Source organism: Dermacentor andersoni, chromosome 1, assembly GCF_023375885.2.
Source record: "Dermacentor andersoni chromosome 1, qqDerAnde1_hic_scaffold, whole genome shotgun sequence".
Lineage (NCBI taxonomy): Eukaryota > Metazoa > Arthropoda > Arachnida > Ixodida > Ixodidae > Dermacentor > Dermacentor andersoni.
The window spans coordinates 31872727-31895974 of NC_092814.1; the positions used below are offsets into that span (position 1 = coordinate 31872727).

Sequence of the window (23248 nt, forward strand, 5' to 3'; positions counted from 1 at the left end):
GGCTTCTTCATGTTGCTCTACAATTTTGTCATGGTCACTTTTCATCTAATTATAATATTTGAGAAGCTGATTAATTAATTAAGACTAATTATGTAATTAGGTGGAATGCAAGAAATAATCTGAGTATCTTCAAGTGACGGCAAAGAACATTACCTTAGTTCTGTCCAGCTGCATGGAATTTGCATATCTTTAAATCTTAGTACATGATAGTTGGGACACCCTGTATAGCACCACGCGTTGCAGCCCCGCCAGTTGGTGCGGTGATCGGTGCGAAGCCTCAGTATATTGCGAAATGAAAACAGGTGTAGAGCTACACTCAAATTTTGCATTAGGGAGTATCGTAATTGTTGGTGAATTTTTATGGATGATTCTTCAAAAATGCGATGAGCTTGTTCTTTCCCTTATGTGCACTTGCTGTATTGACGTAGCGTTTCTAAGTCCAAGGGTGTAGCATCAAATCTTGGCACAACGGCTGCATTTTGATGGGGGTGAAATGCAAAAATGCCCATGTACCATGCATTGGGTGCAAGTTAAGAATCCCAGGTGATCAAAATTAATCCGGAGTCCCCCTCTGTGGCATGCCTCATAATCATAATGTGGTTTTAGCATATAAAACCTCAGAGTGCATTTATGTCTTTTCCTTATGTCAGTGACCTGGATTTTTTTTTTGTTTCTGTAGGTTTTGTGACTGTGTCCTGAAGTGTGTAGTACTATCTTCCCTGGTGGTGCATATGTGGTTGTTTATATTTGCAGCACTGATCAGCCTACTCAAGTTCCTGCTGAGCCGAGAGTCAGACTTTGTCAAGAAACATGACATCTTCCAGTTGGCTAGTCAAGTGGTGAACATCTTCAACCTTTTCATTACATATGGAGACACCTTCCTGCCTTCACCTGGGAGCTATGATGAACTCTACTATGAGGTCATCCGTATGCACCAGGTCTTTGACAGCATGTACTCAATGGGTACGTAATTATTTCAGGTAGGGGTGTGCGAACATTCAAAACTTTCACATAACGAATCGACCGTTATGGTCTTATTGTCTTGTTTGATTCTGTTTTCAGACTGAGCAGCCACTATATGTAAATACAATTTTCGTGTAGTTCTAGAATATTTCAAAATGTCAACTGAGCACAATAAAAACATAAAGTTGAAGCCAAAGTTTGATAAATTGCATCTGAGCGCCCATAGTGACATTAGACATGAGAAGTTATGCAGTGGAGCATGCTTTGCCGCTTACGCAGCCAGACTTTTCTTGCTAAACCACTATCATTTACATTTGCCAGTCAGTCCTGAGTCTGTGAATAAACCACCTATGTTTTAATAATGCTCCATTTGAACTTTTAATAAATGATGTTTTGTAATGCGCAATGTAATGACAGAAAGAAGTAAATATACTAGAATGTGAACATAGTCTTATATTGAAAATGTGGCTGTTCATTATTTGAAAACTGTTGAAAGGTGTTTAATATTTGATTCAATTTTATTCTACCACTACTCGATTCGAATTTGATTTGGTTTCAGAAATTGCTATTCATGCACCTCTATTTTTAAGGATCATTACTTGGAGGATGCATATAGTGCATTTAAAGCTTCACATTTACAGCACCTTATTCTTGTACTGTGCTTGATTATTAATTAAGCTGTATAAATATTGATAATGTCCAATAAAGTCCAAGCATGATTTTATCACACTTGGACTTTATACCGAACATGACGCTACTGACATCGGTGGTTGCCCTGCGCTGTGCGACTTGTGAGGTGTGCTTGCAAGTGGAGGCATGCACTTCATTCATTTGACCATCTGTGTCCATGGAAGTTTCCACTTATTGTCTCAGTATTCCTTCGTGGTGGCAGAGAATTGTTATATTAAATCGTGTATAAACACACTTCATTATATTGAGGTTCGAAATACATTATGTTCCATGGACAAGAAGTTGTAAAAAGTTACTTATTATACTGAGAAATTCAATATATTGAAGTTCGTTATATCGAGGTTTAACTATTTCAACTTATGAATAACACTTTTTTTCATTGTGAATCATGAATTCATTTTATGCAGGTTCATCATAAAACAAAAGCAAGAGAAGAACATTCCATAGACAGCCGCAAACTACAACAATATTTATTGTGATAGTGCATTTAAAATTCTTACTTTTTTCTTACTGCTTTACAAACATCTAAATACAGATTTATGACCTTTTGATCTGCCATGAAATCCTGATGTGTACATCTTTTTGTTCAGAGTATCTACAAAGACATGCAAAATGTTGTTTGAGAGCCCTTAACCCTTTGACACAGTTCTGTTCTGCGGTCCTAGATGAGTTCTGTCATTGTTTCTGCTTGAACATGTATCTGCAAACATTTTCAGCACTACGTTACACAACTGGAGACAGCCAGTGGAAGGACTCTGCAGCCAAACTTTCGAATCATTTGGTAAATGTCAGGTGAGAATGATGTTCCCTACACAGTTATACAGTGCCTTAAATGTTTTTAGTGTGTTACCTGTAAATTCCCATGACAACCACTTTTTTTATGTATTCCCCCCCCCCTTTTTTTCCCATTGTTCTCTTCATCATTAATGCATTCCCAATAGGCATAGATGTAGGCATTGAATATGCATTGAATAGGCTCTGCATCGACAGCGAATGCCAACACAATGGCATGTTCGTACTCGCCGTCACCACCGGCCTTACACGTGCACCGGCGGCCACCGCCGCTGGTTCATGTCACGCCAAACTGTGAAATAGACCAAGATTGAAGATTGGCTAGTTTGTAAGTCATTAGAATCACCAAAGTATTGGGGGGAAAAAAATGGACAGAGAACAGGAACATGCCGAACACATGTGCACTGCTGCCGCTAGCAGTGCTGTTCGTCAGTGCGATGATGGCATCTCACTTTGGCTGCCCATCCTCCTTTAGAGTAATGTGTAAGTGGTAATGGAATGCACATTGACAGAAACCTCTGTCTTACAATGAACAACTTTCTCTTCTTTCTGATTACTCAGACTGCAGATTGCTTTGAAAGTTGTACTTTTGTGACAAATTTCTTTATGAACTTCTGGCTATACAATGGGCTGGCTTTTGAAACCTTTGGTGTCCTTCACTGTCTAGTGCTGGCCTTCTCCTGTAATCAAGCTCTCTTTGAATTTGATAAAGATGCATAACCTAACCAAGACACAGGTGGGCCTCAGTTTGGACAAAGCTGCTCCAGCTTTGCCTATCTGGATGAAGCTTGTGTTGGGGTTATAATGTGGCATCTTTCATTGCATATGTTAGCTGGTAAGGAATTAGTAGCTAAGAATGTAATGTTACAGATCGCAATTCAAGTAAAATTCCATTTCAAAGCTTAAGTTGTGACTGTTCTCTAGTGTCCTAGTTTCAGCCACTATTATTGAGAAATTATTTTATTGAAATTATTTCAACTTAGGTTCTTGTATTTCCTGAAAATTGAATTCTTTTGTCATAAAAATATAGTAGTACCGAGATAGGATGTACAGTTAAACCTCGATATAACTCACTTTAATATAACAAAATTCTCGATGTAACAAAGTATTTCACTATTCACAAGTTGGCACGCATATCCTTTTCTGGCACGGCCGTGGCTGCGCATGGCTGTGAGTGTGGCTGAGCATATACGCAGCCCATGAATTCTGTTTTAGCGGTAACCTGTCACTTATGCAAAGACTGGGTGAGCTGAGATGGCGTGGCATCGTGTGCTGTCTTCCTGCACGTTTAGTGTTGGAGGTCATGTAATCTAGAGTTTCAGAGATGTGTTGAAGCGAGAGGCAGACGAAGCATTTTCTCACCACTGCTGGCACTTTTCGTAATAGCATTGTCCCACTGTGGGCGACACTATCAGCCACTGGCACAGGGTGGATACGGAAGTGTGGCTGGCTTCGCTTCATACCGCTGATGTGAAGATATCGTTGACACGGCATGGAACCATATCTTTCGTCGCTGACTCTCAAACTCAACAAAATGATTTTTTTTTCTCATTCAAATTTCATTTTTATCAGTGCCCGATAATTAGAAAAATTTTGCGGCCCCTTTCGTGTAAGAATCATCCATCGGTGACTGCACTTATTTGCAACTTCACATTAGACTTTAATTTTTCCCAAGTTATTACTCACCTTATGACCTTAAGATACCTTATGACCTTAAGACCTTATAACAACTGTACCTGAAACAATTGGCCACGTAGATTATTTGAATGGGTTTAGTGACCACAAGTTACGACAAGTAACTGTTGCTATACAGCCACCGTTTGCGGGAACTCACTCAAAGCAAATAAGCGATTATAATAAAGCCAACTACAACCCCATTAACACAGAATTTACTTCCCTTTTTGATAGCTTGTTATTACCTTCTTTTTTCAGTTGCTCAGTAGAAAAAAACTGGGTTCTTTTAAAAAATAAGATGTCAAGATTACTAGAAAAGCACATCCCTTTGATAACTGTAACTAATGGTAAAACTAATCGGTGGGTTAACAATGCTCTGCACTGACTCAGAAAAAGATAGATGCGGCTTTATAAGACAGCGAAAAATTCTCGTTCGCTGTCTGCTCGGGATAAGTATGAGGAATGCCATAAGACATACTGTTATGAAATTGCTGCTGCCAAGGAAGAGTATATTTCTCAAGACTTCCCTTCCCATCACTCCTTAAGATTAATCCAAAGAAGCTTGGAAAGTAATAAGTCCTGATAGCGACAGTAAGTGCATTTCCTTGCATCATGAAAATAACACATCTGCTCCCGACACGGATTCTCCATATGCTTTTAACTCATTCTTTTCGTCTGTTTTCACTAGTGAAGATGACCATCTTCCCGAAATTCTCGAGCAAGATTACTCTTACATGGCACACATTGATGTCACAGTCCAAAGTATTTCCAAAATCATGGAAAACCTTAAGATGTCTTGTTCTTCTAGTATTGACAATATCAACTCAAAAATTTTAAAGAATACTACATCACTCTCAAACATAATTTTATTCCACATCTTTTGGCAGTTGTTAATTACTGGAAAGTTACGTTCTGACTGGGAGATAGCGAAGGTGGTGCCAGTCCATAAGAATGGAAATAAGAACTCACCTGGAAACTATCGCCCCATTTTCTTGACATGCATTTGTTGCAAATTGCTTTAGCATATCGTAGCTTCTCATAGTTACGCTCATCTAGAGTGTAACATTTTTGTTTCTGACAGCATAGGTTCTGAAAGGGTTTTTCTTGCGAGACTCGATTCTTCGAGTTTACTACTGACCTGCATTTTAACATGAACAGTGATGTACAGTGAGATTGCACATTCCTTCACTCTGCTAAGGCCTTTGATTGTATAGCTCACTGCTGCTTGATATTAAAACTATCATTACTAAGACTAAGCTCACTTACGCTAAATGGCCTTTGTAATTTTTTAACAAAACGACAGCAATTTACTGTAGTAAACAATTATTCTTCATCAATTTGTTATTTTTCCTCTGGGGTATCACAAGGCAGCGTTCTAGGTCCCTTACTTTTTCTCATCTATATTAATGACTTGCCTGGCAACATATCATCTTGTATGCGCATTATGATAGTATTATTTACCATCCAATCTACAACACTAGTGACAATCTTGCCCTTCAAGAGAACCTTGAACAATGTATTGGTGAGTGGCGTAAGACCTGGCTAATGACTTTAAATGTTTCCAAGTGCAAGCTAGTCACCTTTAGCCATAAACTTCATAGCTCTAGTGGCCTCTGTAAAATTGGTAACAACATTGTGGAACATACTACGCAGTACAAGTACCTATGCACAAACCTAACCCCAAATCTTTCTTGGCCTTCACATATTGATTCGGTCTGTGCTAACGCATCAAGGTCATTAGGTTATCTATGCCGTAATCTACACAATGCTCCCTCCAGTGTATGTAAACTGGCTTATCTCGCTTTAATTCATCCTCAACTGAATGCACCTCCTTAATTTGGTCACCATATCAACAATATCTTATCAACATGTTAGAAGCCATTCAGAACAAACCCAGTTGGTTCATTGTGCATAACTTCAGATACTCATCCACCATAGAAATTAAACAAGGCATTTAACTTCAGCTATTAATTACTTGTTGTGACATTGCTGTTTTATCAGTATTCCACAAATTCATCACACCAGTATGACATCCTCTGTACACCTTAATCACTCATCAAACTTCACGCAGACTGCGTAACAACTTAATTGAGCTTGGCGCGCATGTACGGTGATACTGATGCTTTTAACTTATTGGCTCTTCCACCAGCTATCTGTTTGTAGAATGACCTTCCGGATAACCTTGTATCAGAGCTAGATCACGCAAAGTTTTGCGATAATCTTAAAAAATATTTGTGCTCCAAAATCTGATGTTTTGCATTTGCCACTTTCACCATTGCCCTTGCCTATAGTGCTGTTGCCAATAATTCCGTCTTGTTTTCTTTCTTTTTAATGTGAAAATGACCTTTTGTCAAATCCATGGCGATCGCATTTCGGTGGGAGCGAAGTACGAAAGCACCTATGTGCTTAGATTTAGGTGCACGTTAAAGAAACCCAGGTGGTCAGAATTTCAATAGCCCCCCATAGACAGTGCCTCATAATCACATCGTGGTTTTGGCACATAAAACCCTGTAATTATTTTTTATCTTTTGCAAATCCGTAGTACTGTTCCCGTTGATTTAAAATTGCTTTTTTGTTCATTGTTGCATTTTCATTCTTGTTCTTTCATTTTGAATGCTATTGTTAGTCCCTTGCTTTTATAGTGTATGTTATTAAGTTTTTGGGTTTGTTTGCATCTTTCTGCACTAATCGATGTTTTACTTTGTTAAAGTGTTAATGTATTTTGATCTTTATGTATGTATTTACTGTAGTGCCCCCCCTTGCACAGTGTCCCATGAGGGCTCTTTAAGGTATTTATCAATCAATAAATAAATAAATAAATAAATAAATAAATAAATAAATAAAAGGTTGAATTTCAACATATTTCAATATAACAAAGCAAATTACTGATTTCACTGGTTTCATTATTTTGAGGTTTAACTCTAATAGTAGACGAATGAAGCTTGGACTGACAACCTAAGTTTTTTTTTTTTATGGTCCCTGTATGCTGCCACCCAGAGAAAAACAGTAATCTAAGCTAGCAAAATGCAGTTTCCAGGAAACAAAAAAAGGCATTTGTGTCTATAGTAATGATGTTAAAGGTCCAGTTTTAAATTTTAATTGAGCAGTTTCTAGTCAAATAATTCAGCTTTAGGAGACCTAGCATTCGAATCATGAATAATTTGTCCTGTTGAACAGTTATTCCTTTCACCATGGCCTCCTGGATTTCACTGCTACAGAAGAAGTCTCAAAGGTTGCAATGCTATACCAAAATTTACGTGCATTGTATCTAATCTCTTTTTTAATGAAAACTCGTAGCACACTTTGCATTATTGGTGATGATGTTTTTCATGGTGCACTAATGTGGACTTTGGGTCATGGCAAAAATATGGAGTGCATATTCAGGATTCCAGTATATTTGCTAAAAAGAGAGTATTGAAAGTGGGGAGCACTAGTACTATTTACAGTGATAAATGTGGAAGCCTTGATTTCACAAAACTTGTGGTTTAGTGATGTTCCTGTGTGAAAGCACTACAGCTTTGCTATATCTTGGTTCTGAGGTATTCTTATCTAGTAGCTTGTATCTTTTCTTTTTTTCCTTTCTTTTCTTCCTCTCTCGAGCAACATTATAAAAAAGAACTGTTTGACAATGAACTTGGATTCCTGACTTTGGATTCTGAATGAACTCTGGAACGTGTTTCGTTTTACAAGTTTTCACTGTGTTGACAATCCATCACCATGCATCGCCATTCTCTTGCGTGTATTTGTGCAGGGCAATTGTGAACCACTTCACACCAAAAATTGATTCTTGGTCTGCAGCCAACCACATGTCAGCACTGACGGAAAAACAGGTGTGGTAAAAAATTGCATACTGTTGCTGCATTCTATGCTTTGTAAACACACCACTACAGCCAAGGAGCTCAAGGATTAGCAGCAGTGTAATGTGACTTTGTACATTATTCCCCGAAGCATTACAGGTATATTCTAGAAGTATGCTTGTGTTTCACAACTCAAGTCAATGGGGAGCAGAAAAACATTAAAAAATACTATTATGATGATAGTGCAACTGCCAACACATGTACAGTAGCAGATAAATGGAATGTAGTCAATCATGCAACTAAAAGTTCCGAGCATTTTCTTTAAACATAGCATCACAATACGTTGACACTAGCAGTGCTGTCCACATCCATATGGTCTGGCATATTCCTGCACTATGCTTCCACTATGTTAAAACTCTGCTGATGATAATTTTCCAAGTTGATTTTATAAGTTATAGAATCTGTACCAAATACCCTGTATTTCTGTTGTGTTTAGTGATGGTACTCTGCAAGCATGAAGGTCTGTAAACACTGATATCTTAATTTATTTATTAATAAAGTTCATCAATTGGAACAGTCTTCGGATGTCAAAATTGCTGGAATTGACATTATCATGCTACCACAATACTGAGCAAATTTGGTATGTCATGTGGCAGTAGGTAGTTATGATAGCATCAGCCTGTGGTGAAATAGCAGTCCTGAATCCCTGTCCAACAGGTCCCGACCCTGGTGATGCATTATTCCTTTTGTATCCATTCACCATGATGCCACTAGGGCTGTGCGCTCTTGCAGCACCTAGTAGCACTGAATCTCCAAAGGCCATTAAAAGAATGAACAAAGAGTGTGCGTTGGGGGTGCCCTTCTTCTGACGGTTCTAAAATATGACAGCCACTGCAATCACAGCAGTTGAGGGATCCTGAGAAATGAGATTTCAGTCCCAGAGTGGTGCTTTGTCCCAGTGTAGCCAAATAACAGTTATTACTGCAAGAAATATGGAGCTGAGGCAGTGATCACAACTGACCACCACCTATTTAGCCACTCGAATAGCCATTGGGCGACTGCTACCTGTGTTGTGAAATCCTAAATCAGCAAGTGTGGAGATGGTGCTTTTGGATATGGTTGGAGTTGGGTGCATATTAGGTAGGCAGTTTTAGTATAGCATATGCAGAGCCCATGTGTGTGCTATATAAGTTGCAGTTTCATCCGAAAGGCAAAGCATTGATAGCGATAGCAAAGTATTACACAACTACACAAAGTAGGGTTCATAGTTTTATCGGCCGTACAAACTGCAGCAAGCATTCGCTTATTAATTAATTATCAAGCATGCTGTCACTCATGCACAAGCAAGCAAGACCAGATCTTACTGTATGACTGCAAACACTCACTGTGATGGAGAGCACAAAGGGGAATTAATGCTTGTACTGCCTCGCTGTTCAACGCGTCTCCGAAACTTGACATTACGTGACCTCCAGCAGGAAGCATGCGCAAAGAATGTGCACCTGCTGGACATTTCTGCCAAGATAGGGTGCGGGTGACACTTGGCTGGACTAGAGGAGGAGATGTGCTATAGGAGGAGATGTGCTAGTACTTAAGTACTATATACTATCACGTGACCTCCAACATTGGGCGTGCATCAAGCCACCATCCTTCTCGGCTCACTCTCGCATGCTTGCAGAAAGGGAGTCTGACAGATACCATAAGCACACTATACTAATTTGGATGTAGCATTGCGGTTTTTATGTGGCGTGTGTAGTTAATGAGGCAACATGGTGGCAGCATGCAATGCTTCTACTTTGAACCAGATTTGCCCTTGCTACTTGCTCTTGATCATGTACACAAAAATAAATAAATAAATAAATAAATAAATAAATAAATAATAATGGTGAAAAGAAAGGCGTTCACCTTGTTGCATCTGAGACGATACAGCATTACTGCTGACCTTTTGCTGTCTCAAGACCAATTTGCTTTCATTTAGGCCTAATACTGCCCTTCCTCATATTGCTGTTGAGGAATTTTTTGTCGCCTGCAAGAATGCCTACACTACATTAGATAAAAACAAACCATTCTGCCTATAGTTATCTCAAGGTGATCAATGTCTCTATCAGTATAGCAAATGTTTTCGAGAATTAATGCACACAGCTACATGTACTGCGGTAATTTTTCAAGCTTTAGTTATGTCTTTGGTAGGATAGTACCCTGAGTGCTTCATTTAATAATTGTCCTTTTAAAAGTGACATTAAAGAGAAGCATTAAATCAGTCTAGACAGGTAATGTATTGTGAAAAGCTCTATTGTTCGGGACAGATAGGTTGAATATTAGCTGGGAAAGTGGAGACCAAACTTTCTCAGATTGAATTTTGTGCCGTGGCACCAATGACATTGGTGTGGCCTCACGAATTTTGCTGCATTTTTTAGCATTCTGCCTGTTTTCATGCAGAAAAAGCTATGAACAGCTGCTAGGCTACATATTTGTTTACTTTCAAAGGCAATATGTATACTCCTTCTTTACTAAGGCATGCTCAGCTAAACTAAAGAAGCGTGCTACCAAAATTCATGATCACACTGGAGCTGGTGTGGGAGTTTCAACATGGTGTTTCTACCTGTATTTCGATTTTACACTCCTTGTTTAGCTTGCACTTCCTCTGCTGGTGGTATTGTACCGCAAGCAGTGGAAGAAGTAGGTATGGTATGGTATTCTACTACATCATACCTATTTGGTATTCCTGGTATGTAACTTACCAGTCAATCTTAACTTTGTTATGGTGTTCCTTTAATGCAGTGAGACTTGTATAAAGCCAAGCCCTTGTTAGGGTTACAAGCAAAAATGACAAAAAACAACAACCTGAGCATTATTCATAAAAAGCCAGTGAAGAGTGCTTTATAAATTGACATTTTTCTCTGTGATCAGATGATGCTAGATAACGCATGTTTTACTACCTTGCAGGTTTTGGATGTTGTGAGAAGCAACTATGACACGTTGACACTAAAACTTCATGACAATCTTGACCAGTACGAAAAGTACTCGGAAAAACCAAAAGAGTCTCCATTTTTCACCCTGATGGTGAGTTGAGTTTTTTTGCCTCTGTATGTTTGTGTGGGTGCGCTTGTTTCTGTCATCATGCAGATTGTGTAAGGATGGGAAGCCTTCATAATGTTTACATTGTATGCATTAATAAAATGGCTCGATTTCGGTTACACTAGATTAAACAGGTTAAACGCAGGGTAAATAGGATTGCTTAACTTGTTCCTGAGCTCTTTTTTCAGAATCAAAATTCAGAATCAAAATTTATTATTAGAAGTTGGGTCACATTACAAGTACTTAGTATACAGAAGGAGGTCCCATAGTCAAAGACTGTATCGGGACCTCCTGTACAAGAACAGTTATTGTAGTTAACATCCAAAAGCAACAATAGCATATAATAAGGAAGTATACAAGCAACAAGAAAAGAATGGTTACAGAACAAAATACAGGATTGATTACAAAAAATAACAAGGTTTAGCATATCCCATGGTAGCAGCAAAATTGTGCGGGAACAAAATGCCAGCAGTTTATTTACAACAAAAGAAAAAAAGAGGAAAAAGAAAAAGAGAAAAAAAAAAGCGAACAATGACCGACTACAGTAATCCTTGTCGTTAATCTGTCAATAAAAAATGCATTTTTAGTTCTCTTTTAAAATGTGATAAAGATCTTGCGTTTTTCATTGTGAAAGGAAGGGTGTTCCATATTGATATGGAAGAGAATTCTACAGTCTGTTTACCATAGTTAGTATGGATTCTTGGTAAAAGAAAATTGTTATTCAACGCAAATCTGGTGGTACTATGAATCATCAGGTTAGAAGGCGAAAATGGGATCGATGGTAGCTCATTATTCACAAATCTGTAGAAAAATATACCTAGGTTGTATTTAGTGAGTCCAGATATGGTAAGTATGTTATTCTCGTGTAGTAGGGAAGTGGCATTAGAAAAGCGGGGGCTGTAAGTAATTATTCTGATGGCTCAGTTCTGAACTGTTTGGAGAGATGCAGTACGAGTATTATAGGTGTTACCCCAACATATTATGCCATAAGTAATGTGAGAGTGGACAAAAGAGTGGTAAAGTGAGAGTAATGTGGCACGTGTGAAGTAAGGGAGTGTTTTAATTAAGATGCGTATACCATAAGCTATTTTCTTTTTTATGTGAGCAATATGATTGTGATATTTCAAATTACAATCAAGTAGAATACCAAGAAAAGATTAACATGAACTTGGAGGAAGGCGATGAGAACCGAAAGTGATAGGTGGAATGGATGGTATGTTTCGCTGATGAGAAGAGAATACAACAAATTTAGTCTTAGTTGCTATAATAGATAACATGTTAACATTACACCACCTTAGGATATTTTCTAAGTCAGCATTTAACTTATTAACGAGAGGTGAGATATCTTTATGAAATGTGAATATAGTGGTGTCATCTGCGTACAGAATGCATTTTGCGGAAGAAAGACAGTTAGGTAAATCATTAATATAAACCAAAAACAGAAGTGGCCCCAGGATAGATGCCTGGGGCACACCAACGTTAGTAATTCGCTGTCGAGAATAAGCGTTGGAAATGGAAACAAGTTGAACTCTGTTATAGAAGTAGCGTTTTGGTAGTGAGAGAGCAGGCCCACAAATGCCAATTGCTTCGAAAACCAGCTGTTCATTGTTAGTTGTAAGGTTATTTGGGGATGTGCAGATTTAAGCAGGCCTCGCCTGCACTGATTTGCTTGAGTTGTGTATGTAATTACTAATCAGCCAATGTCTGACTTTTGCACTCCCTAGGGACTGTGAAAACATCCGGAAAAAAAAACAACCCATACCTTTTATTGCCCTCAAGGGCTCTAATTGCGACGACCAAGTCGAAAATAGCTCTGAAGGGCTGCCAGTACACTTAATAGGCATCTCGGTGCTTGTACTGTAACATGAGACGGCAGTTGCACATCTGTATAACTAAGGAACACATACCGTATTTACTCGATCCTAACGCACCCTCGATTGTAACGTGCACCCGTTTGCCATGACCTAAAGAAAGAAAAGTCTTTTACAGTACCGCGCACTGATTCTTTCATAGAGAAATACAACTTTCTCTCACTTGGAAAAAACAAAAAATTTACTCCCAATGTACTAAAGCTTTGATAAATAAAAAGTCCCAGTTTTGCCCGAAAGGCGAAGCATCGATTACGATAGCAAATTAGTACAGCTATACGAAAAGTAAGGATACTAGTTTTATTGGCTGCAGAAACTCCTAACATTCGCTTACTAACTAAATTAGCAAGCATGGTGTCACGCACGCACAAGCAAACATGAACACGTCTCACTCAGTGACCGCGGAAACTCTTTAAACGCTGGAGTGAGGAAGTGTGGTAGCAGAAGTGAGGAAATTGACCTTCGTGCGGCTGCTCGCGTCTACGCGAAATAAGCGACGAGAACACAGCGTGGTGTGTCTAGATGCGTAGGCTCTTATCTCCGCAGATCGCTTTCAAGATAGGGGCCGCGCGGCCGCGCCATACGTAGCAGTTGCCGGTCTAGAACGCCTCTCCTGTTTGTGCCAGTCCTGCATGCAAGTTTCGGGAACTTGGAATGCCTGTGATGCAGCCCGATTTCCATCCGTCTCCGCACACGTGATCGCTTTCCTTTTAATTGTGGCATCGTGGTGAACTTGGCATGTCTTTGCAGTCGGCAATTCCATGCTGATTGAGCTAACGCAGAAAACGGGCAGACAGACGGTACACTAACCTAAGCCAAAGGAAGCATTGCCTAAGCACACATACTATCATACTACGGCACATGGAGAAAGCTACGGCAGCTAGGCTCGAAGCGCGCATGAGGTGGTAATTTTGAAATGCCGATGGCGATATGGTAATGCAGATTTAGGGTCGTACTCGATTCTAACACGCACGCAATTTTTGGACCCATTTTATTGGAAAAAAGCACGCGATAGATTAGAGTAAATACGGTACTACCGTACTGTCCGGTGTATAAGAGACATTCTTTTCTTTTTTTCAAAATTTGCATTGGTGCTTCTTATACAACAGTGCTTATATATGCATAAAGCCATGCTTGCTGGCACGGCCAATATCTGTGTCTTTATTCCACAAGTACAAGAAACCAGGTGCGGCAGCATTCTAAAAGAAATGAACAGTGTAGCAACCATGGTGACAAGTGCCAGCTCTGAGGGCCCGCCGTATAGGCTGGCGTCGTGGCCTCCGAGATATAGGTGCCACCATAATTGGAGGTCACATGTAGGGGCGTTTACTCCTCCAAGGCAGATGCACACGAGCCTCCACCAATGGGTGTGCACTCTAGACTGATGTCACGAGCCGGACGGCCGGTAACTCCTCTGATGAGGAGATGGCCGCCCACGCTTGGAACTGGGTCAAGTCGCGTCAGTTGTGTGCGTCTGCCCCTTGTCAGAGTGAATTCCCAAACTGATCATGGTGGTCTACCATTCCGGCGGAAATATTATTCCGAGCTTACGATGCACCATTGGGGCCGCATGCGTTTATTCTGAGCCGTGATCCAGTGACAAAAGATTGCAGCGAGCATCGCTGACACTGCGCTATGCGTCGCCTGAAAACAGGATCCTGCGGCGACGCACCGCTACAAACAAACATCCTGTGTATTTGTTCCATGGTGTTTTGTTTTGCTCCAAAGTGAATTTACGACGAGGAAAGTTTACCAAAGTCTGGTTCCTACTGTTAGTGGCAGGCGTGTTCATGTACTGTGTTGCTGTGAAAAAAAAGTGTGAGAAGGAACGGAAACGGAATGGAATGAAAAAACTTTACTGCTCTATATCTCGGAGAGATTGGCGGTGGGCCGGTGTCTTCATGTCTTGAGTCCTGGCCGCTTCACAAGGTCAGCGCCCCTACTCCAGGGCACCGCTGAGTCTTGCTGCCTCGCAGGCGTGCTGCACAATTGCCCGTTGGGCTGCGAGCTCGCTGCTGGTGAGCAGACCCTCCCATTGTTCCGCACTTGGGTTATTTACTTTATGGAATGCGAAATTACGCTTGCATTCCCACGTGATGTGGTATAACGTGGGGGTTGCCGCGCACCACGGACATGTATCCCTGTACTGGGTAGGAAACATTTTTTGTAGTGCGTGCAGGTTGAAGAACGTGCCTGCTTGCAGTCTTCGCCAGCTGACTGCCTTGTGTTGTGTGAGCGATGTGTGGGGTGGGGGGTATTTAAGTCTCCTTCCTCTGTAGTGATTAAGTATTTCTGCATATGTTGGCTCCACCGTTAAAGGGACACTAAAGGTTAATATTAAGTCAATGTGGACTGTTGAAATACCATCCCAGAAACCTCGAAACGCTTGTTTCGTGCTAAGAAGAGACTTATTTTAAGAGAAAATGCGTTCTGAAGCGTCCGCGTACCTCTAGCGCAGTTCAAATCACCCGCCCTCCAATCGAGGAGTATTGACGTCATGGTCTCATAGTGACGTTGCGCTGTCGGTGAGTAAAACGGCGAGCCCGCAGACGGCGCTACAGCTTTTCTGCGCAAAACGCAAACGCGCGGCCAGAAAGAGCCAAGACAGAGCCAACAGCAGCGCGAAAGCGGAACTATGGTGGCTAGCGGAAGGGAAAGCGCACGACGATAAGCTGGTTCTTTATTTTATGACGCCAGAGCCAACAGCAGCGCGAAAGCGGAACTATGGTGGCTAGCGGAAGGGAAAGCGCACGACGATAAGCTGGTTCTTTATTTTATGACGCCAACTTCGACGCTCGTTGCAATGGATGACCCTGACAACGAGACATTAGCTCGCGATGCTGGGCTCGAGTTCAGCGATTTAAGCACTGATGAACGTGACCTGCTGTTGAGGGCTCGCACTGCCGGCGTCGTTGCGTACTACTACGACGACGGCCTGCTTTGAAAGGCACTTCACATGACTTCAGTAAGTCGGCGTTGAACTCGTAATCCTCTGGACGAAAGTGCAGCGAGCACACTACGTGATTTTTTGGCTCTTTGCCAGCGCACTGTGGCAGAGGTACGGCACTTAACCACTTCGAACGGAGAGGATCACTCGTTGGCACACAGTGATAAGTAACGTTGGATTCGCCGCTGCAACTGCCCTTGGCCAAGTTCCGCGGACCGTTCACGCATCCCACGACATCACATGGACGTGGCATTCTTGCTGCATGTTCCAAATGCAAGTTTCGCAAGCCAGCAGGACCACCGCAGCACGACGCGATAAAGAAACAACTGAAACTCCAAAGCGCGCACGGTGCAAAGTCGAGCGCGCAGAGTCTAGCGAAAACGAAACCTTTCGATCACCCATACTATTCAAGGGTAACGGCAAAATATTATTTTTTCTTAGAATCGAATAGAAGTAGACAAGTAGCATTTTCTTCCGTCTTATAATCTAATGAAATGATCTTTTTAATACGAGTAGTTGAGTACTAGTGACATAAATTATGATGAGGAGTGCTTTCGTCATCGGGCTAGTACCGGAATGTCGCTGGGGGGTCTCAAATCGTGTCGTGCATTTACCTCAATTTCTCGGTTACTAAAGCTCTGTTCGCAATTATACTGACGCCTTAGACGTTCTAGAACATTCCTTTATCACTTTAACTTGACTTTCGGGTAACCTTTAGTGTCCCTTTAAGGGGGCCTCTAGGGTTTCCGACTGCCCTGCTCGGTGCGTGAGTTTGAGAAATAGGCTGTCCACCCTTGAGTTGCCCTCTATCCCGGTGTGTGCCGTCATCCAGAAGATCCTATGTTTTATGTTTTTGTTAGGAGGCTCTGTTTCGAGGAGGATTCTCAGTGCTTCCTTACTAAGTCTGCCTTGTATGTAGTTCCTGCATGTTGCTTTGGAGTCTGTTAGAATTATCAGAGATTTGTTCCTGCGGTAACCTTCAGCCGCCGCTAGAGCTACGGCGACTTCTTCCCCCTCCGTTACTGTGCAGTTTCTCAGGGTCGCGCAGCTAATTGGTTCTCCCATGTTGTTTACCACTGCTGCAGCGACTCTAAACATTCTAGTGTTGCGGTCCCATGGGTATACGGCCGCGTCTGTGTACACTGTGTTTTCTAGTGTGGCTAGGTTTCGTTCCACGTAATCTGCTCGTGCCTGCCTTCTGGCGGCATGGAGATTTGGGTCCATGTTTCTCTGTAGGGGGCTAATCTCCAGTGTCTGGCGAACGCTGTCTGGGATGCTAGCTGCCCGATCCTCTATTCCGTCTGTGTTATGCCCTATTCTTTCTAGGAGCTTGCGGCCAGTGGCAGTCTGCTGGAGCCTGGCGATCTGTGCATTGAGCTGCGCTTCCGCGAGTTCTTCGAAGGTGTTGCTTAGGCCCATCTGTTACAGTTTATCGTTGGGCGTGTTTCTTGGCAGATGTAGCGCCGTCTTATACGCTTTCCTCAGTGGCGTTTCTGTCTGTTCTTTTTCGTGCTTGGTCATGTTGTGGTACGGGAGCAAGTATGTGACTGTGCTGACCACCAGGCTTCTGACCAGCTTGATTGTGTCTCCTTCTGGAACGGAAAAGGAACACCTATCACATTCTTGAAAACAAGTTTGGGAAAACACACACAGAAAAATCATATAGATCTTATGCTACATAAACCAAGGGTATTTATTTAAAACAATGAATGAAGCATTTTTTGTACCTTTCCTGCGTTGATCGTCTTCTCGCTCCAGGTTTGTAATGGTTTCGATAAATGCATTTTTTAAAGTACTTGTTAAATAGCAACTGATTCATTTTAAGCTTGGAAAACTAGTTGCGAATGTGTCATTAACATGTAAACCAGCGCAAAAGCAATTCAAAGCTGCTCTATTTTTTTCCCTTTCAATGAAGCTAAAAAGCAGATGACGCGCAGCATTGTAGAAGGCACGGGGTTATTTTTCTCGTGCGATCTGGCATGTGCTGTAGTTTTCCAGTCACGAGAGCTCTACCAAACCAGGCATCAAAATACAAAAGTCTTTATTTATACTGAGTATTACGCATTTTGGAAGCACAGACAGTGGCCCCTTTCTACTCTTGGTGTGCATAACAGTGCACCCTCGCTGTTCGCAAACCCGCGCCCCGCGTGCCTGAGGGGCTGGCTTTTCTGCAAAGCTTAGACGTCCAATGGCTAAGCATGTTTTACAGGCGAAATTTCGCCAGCAGCATAAACGAAATTTATTAACTGTTTTGTGACTCATACGAAAGCGATGACAAGGAACTGGCTTCTGTGTAGCATGAAAATGTCCACTGAATTAACATGGAAAAAAAAGAATCTGCCAGCGGTGAGAAGTAGTCAGGGAAAAAACCCAGCAGTAAAAGGGTTAATAAAGTCCACACCATTGCGTGCATGTGCCTGCAGCATTTGTGACAAGCAACAGAAAAAAAATAATGCTCAACAATGAGTTTATCATTAGTGTTTATCCTTTAGTGTATGCATGTTGCTGGCAAGCGGTGAAAAACACTGACTGTTGAGTGAAAGAGGGAACTGCCATGCTGTCAGTCGTGCCAGTATGGAAACAGCACTGGATGTGCTCCATTCATGCTCATGACCTCACAGCATATTGAAATCAAATGAAATTTATTTAATTGTAATATATTAAGTACACATGCTCTCAACTGTGCCAATAGCCAGTTGGGACAGAAAAATTCCTGCTGGAAATGAGCGTAAGAGCACCTTAGTGACAATGAAGGGAATGTGTATTATCGTGGTATCATTGCACCATGTCATTATTGTAAATGAATATAATGCATAATCTGTCAACTCTCCTGAAAATTCCATGAAGTCTACTAATTCAGGCTCATTCTACGATTTTATTAATGTTTCATCATGCTTTACAAAAGATGTATTCTGTTTGTCATAAAGTTTCACTTGTTCTCTGACCATACCGTGGAGAGTCTGATTGTAATAGGACACCAGAAGGGTACCCACTTGGAGTAAGGTTATTCAGAGAAGTTTCTGGAGCAGATAAAATCGACAGCAGCTAAGTTGGTGAAAATGTCACTGTGATCTAAAAAGCAGTGTGTTACTTGTCAGTTTGTGCTGTTTAAAGTTTGCAGCTGCTTGTGTGCTGTGTGTAAAGGTACTAAATCATTGTTAATAATGTGTGTATACACCCTACATAAAGTGTGTGCTTAGGGCAAACTTTTAAAGAACTGTGTGCTATTTTGCTCTTTTACGTGTCGTGTCTGTGAGACTTTTACTAATTGCAAACTTCACAGGTTGGCTGGTATGCGAGTGGATGGACAATGTTACATTGATCTTAGAATCACGACTGACTACACCATTCTAAACAAACAAAATAAGTTCCTACTGTTGGTGGGCTGTGATGAAGTGATACATGTGTACGCATGGCACAATGCGATAGCAACTGCTAGCAGTAGGCATTGTCTGTGTAGAAGCTTTGCTCTCCATACAATATCCTCTGCACATGCCAGTGCTTTTGGTGCCAAAATTATTTACTTTCTTGTGGGATTCTCTTCCTGGGTGCTTATTGACAAGATGCTGTCTACCAGTACTCTTCTAGGAACATGTCAGGTAATCTTTATTGCTCCAGCACATAAACCTCGACCTCATGAAATTAGGGATCTAATTAAGTTTTGTACTGCAAGTAGAACTTTGTTATATCAAGGTATGAATGTATTCCCTATTAGTGTCCCTATAAACCCATACAACCAACCATAGCTATGTGGTTCTGTGATAAGCGTTACTGTATTTCACTGTGAACAAAAATAAAATTGTGAACAAATTATGAAACAGTTAACCTGAGTCATTACACTTTCTTTTTTCTCTCACAGATTCGAAATGTGGTCTCGGACTTCAGGCAGAAACTTACACTGTCTGGTTTGGGCCAGGACAGCGTCTTGAAGGAGTTCTCTACCATAGCCTAGAATAAATTTTTCAATTATTTAGGACTTATCTCCAGCGTCCAGACCATGTTTGCATTTGTGCTCAGGTGGGGAAGAGCCTAGATTGAATTTGGAAGAATATGTGAGCCGAATAGTGGCAATTGGACCAAACCAAAAACTTAGCGACACCATCTATGCATGTGGCAACAGTCTAAGCTTCAACCGGTGGTGTAAGATGTGTGCTTAATTCAGCATACGATGACATATATATAACTGGTCGTTTACTGCTTTTTGCACCTATAGTGCAGTAAGTCATGCACCTAAACTTTCATCTGTATGAAGAAAAATGGGAGTGAGAGGACCTCATAGCATACTTTTTTCTGGCCATAAAGCTGCAGGCAAGCTCTTTTGTTGTGTTCTTCATGAGTATAATGAAGTTAATGGGCATACTTCATGAACCTTTGTATGTTGCCATAGGACTAGTGAAAAAAGTGGAGCAAGTTAAAGTAGCATGCTGGCCGAAAAAGGTTTTGTCATGAGGACAGTGCTGTATATCATTATTGAACAATTATAAAATAATGCACAAAGACACTACAGGTTGCTATAGGTTAAAGTGAAACAGCCATGTCCACATGACATCTAAAATTTTGATGAAAATTACATGTGTTGTGGATCTTCGATGTGATAACCAATGGTTTTTGCTGCCAAAAGTATTGCCCACCTTCAAAAGAATAGCAGGAAAGAGATGCTCGAAGCCACAGGTAGCCACTTTCAGTGAACTTCATAATATTTTAACATTGACATTTACTACATAAATACTTAAAAGGAGGAATCTTAAGTGTTGCTTTTCATTTCTTTTTACAAAAGTATATTTGAACGAAAACATCCCAAACGTTGCAAAATTATACACCCTAGTGGTAATTTAAACTTTAATTTCTTGAATGCAATTTTAGTATGAATGCCACGGTTGCTTAATTAAGCAAATTAGTTGTGTATCTTTCTTATTTACCTTTCTCTAATTTTTTTATCTGGCAATATTCTTGCCTCAAAATTTCACTTATATGTAAGCTGCTCGATCAGTGTTCTAAATATTGAACATCGTTTTAAGCAATAAGGCTATCATTGTTCCGTACTTAGTAAGCAGTGAAGCAAGAAATGTAGCATTATTTAGTCTAATTGTTACCCATGTGGTTGGTCCAGCTTGTGCTTATTTTCAGCGCATGATAATATTGACACCAGATCATTCAAGAACATTTCAAGCACATCATGAACTGTGATGAAATGCATTATAAGCATAAAAGGGTCACTTAACAATGCACATTGCTGGGCTAGTCACTTCATACAAGACAATGTGAGAGCAAAGAAAACTGGACAAGTGCAGTAGTTTCATGTTGTCCTTGCAGTCTTGTTCGCTGTTGTGTTGTCGCCATTCGTACTCATTCAATTATTCTCTGGTGCCTCTAGCTGGCATGTTCCTCCCTTTCCTCTCAATATTTTTTGTTTACTCTTTTTCTTTATGTGTCCTTTCTATTCCCTTTGAGGCTGGTGGGCACCTTTCAGAGACAGCTGCCAACTTGTCTCATTTATTAGTTTTTCGCTTTGTATAGGAATAGTAATTTTAATGCACAAATAAAAAGGCAGCTGGTTCATTTCACTGCCCCTGCATAACCTGCCCTTGCGTGCAGAATGCCATAACCAGCCAGGTTATTAAGGGGAGCACTGTGAGTTGAGTGCCACATGCTAATTTTAATATGGTTGCATTACGGTCTCGTTCTGTATACTTTTAGTTGTTTTGCGAGGCAGTAAAGGAATGAACTGCTGTGTTAAAAGAAAGAGAATCAAAGGAAAGAGGATATTAAAATAAAAAAAACAACAATACACTTATGTGACAGGAAATGAGGGCATTAACACTAGCCATAATAGGCCATATTTGCCTATTTTCTTTCTTAAGTTCATTATTGCATTTCTAAAATGAAATAATTGTGCAGATTTCACCTTATGTTTTCTTTGTTAAGAGGCACAATGTACACAGATACTGTATAATATTAAATGACAGATGCTCGGTGTTAAAACAGGCAGTTCACTAAATGACCTTTGATGGCCTCATGCACCTTACTTTTCGGCTGGTAGGTGAATTTTTTTATTGAGAAATGAATTTTGTCAAGACCTGAGTATGGGTTCAAGATTTGAAGGATGTAAATTTTGTATTCAAATTAAAAAATAACCGGTCATGCTCATTAAATATTTACAACGAATAGAGGCTCTTATTATCTACAGTGGAGCATTATTTTTCATTTTTGTCACTTCTGTACCTTGTGGTGAAACAGGCTGTTATATTGCAGGGCTTGTTTGTTAGGGTTAGTTGGTGCAGTGAATTCATGGTATTCTTTGAGGCAATAAGGCCCAGGTGAGAGAGACAGTAATGTATGCATGTTGCTTACAATTTTAGAGGTTGAGCAAGTTTCTTTGGGAGGGAGGCTGCATTGAGGATGTATCTGTTATATCAGTTAACATCCTTGCCTAAAACCATTTGACAGGGTAGTATACAATTGACCTTCTGGTTTTTCACACCTGGTTGGCTTTTCTTACCATGAAAAAATTCAAGTTTTTACCTTTGTGGTTTCCGGCAAAGTGAATTTTTTCATGGCATCTTAAGTGGCAATTTTTTATGGTGAACAAGAAGTGAAATTTGTTTTGTTTGATGTGCATATGTTCTTATTGTAAATGTTTCTTATAACATGTACTTGTTTTTTTTGTATTTATTGACTTACATTAAACAGACAACCAATTTTTAACACTGGCTTAGTGGCTGTTTTGCAAGGTTGTTAGTATTGAAGCTCTTTTTTTGCATTGTTCTTTGTGTGCTTATTGACCACACAGCAGTCAGAACATTGCCACTTATGCATTTATTGGCTTCAAGTAATTTGGCAATTTAGTTCATTACTTTGGTTCTTTTTTCATCACTCATAAAGCAATAAGCATTTAGTCAACAGCATGAAATGTGGCAGTGCGTTTTTTTCCCCAACACAAACATTGCTTAAAGCTAGGTGCTTTCCTTGTGCATAACAGTGATATCAGTTAGTGTTTGATCCTTTGAAGTGCCATTATGCCATCCTTGATATATTTCCATTTGTGCTGTTCTTGCTTGAAAGCTTAGGTGTTGAAACAGAATCCTAGATAGCAAAACAATTTATTGCTTAGTTCCAGGGACATCTCACTCTGTGGCAGATGCTTTATATTATTAGATTTCTGTGTACAGTTGAGGTGTCCTGCTAATATGAATAGAATGTTGTTTTTGTGATGCAAGACATTGTTCCTTACCTGAAACATGTCATGTGTGCGTCATTGCTTTTGTTCTTTATGGTAGTCTGGCTTTGCAAATAAACACCTCTCTATTCATGCTTAGCAGTCTTATGACGCACAGACCATCTGAATGTAATGCTGTTCTGAATAGGGCGACCATGTTTTGCTTTTGTAGTTGTGGCTACTCGCGTCATTTACTTGCTCCAGTAAAAAGTGCTATTTTGCAAAC

The 23248-nt window shown here is 40.5% G+C and overlaps 1 protein-coding gene across 3 annotated transcripts in view; it reads left to right on the plus strand.

The window, feature by feature from the left end:
* Positions 1-23248, plus strand: part of LOC126543828 (armadillo-like helical domain-containing protein 3) — a 71650-nt gene extending 48402 nt beyond the window's left edge. For 2 of the 3 annotated variants that reach the window (XM_055061295.1, XM_050190949.2), the window contains exons 21-25: positions 754-963; positions 2370-2445; positions 7871-7949; positions 10860-10976; positions 19666-23248. In XM_055061295.1, coding sequence (XP_054917270.1) covers positions 754-963; positions 2370-2445; positions 7871-7949; positions 10860-10976; positions 19666-19758 — 575 coding nt within the window. In that variant the 3' untranslated portion in view covers positions 19759-23248. Of the gene's footprint in view, positions 1-753; positions 981-2369; positions 2447-7870; positions 7950-10859; positions 10977-19665 lie in introns of those variants that run through there. The other variant, XM_055061296.1, reaches the window with a different exon arrangement.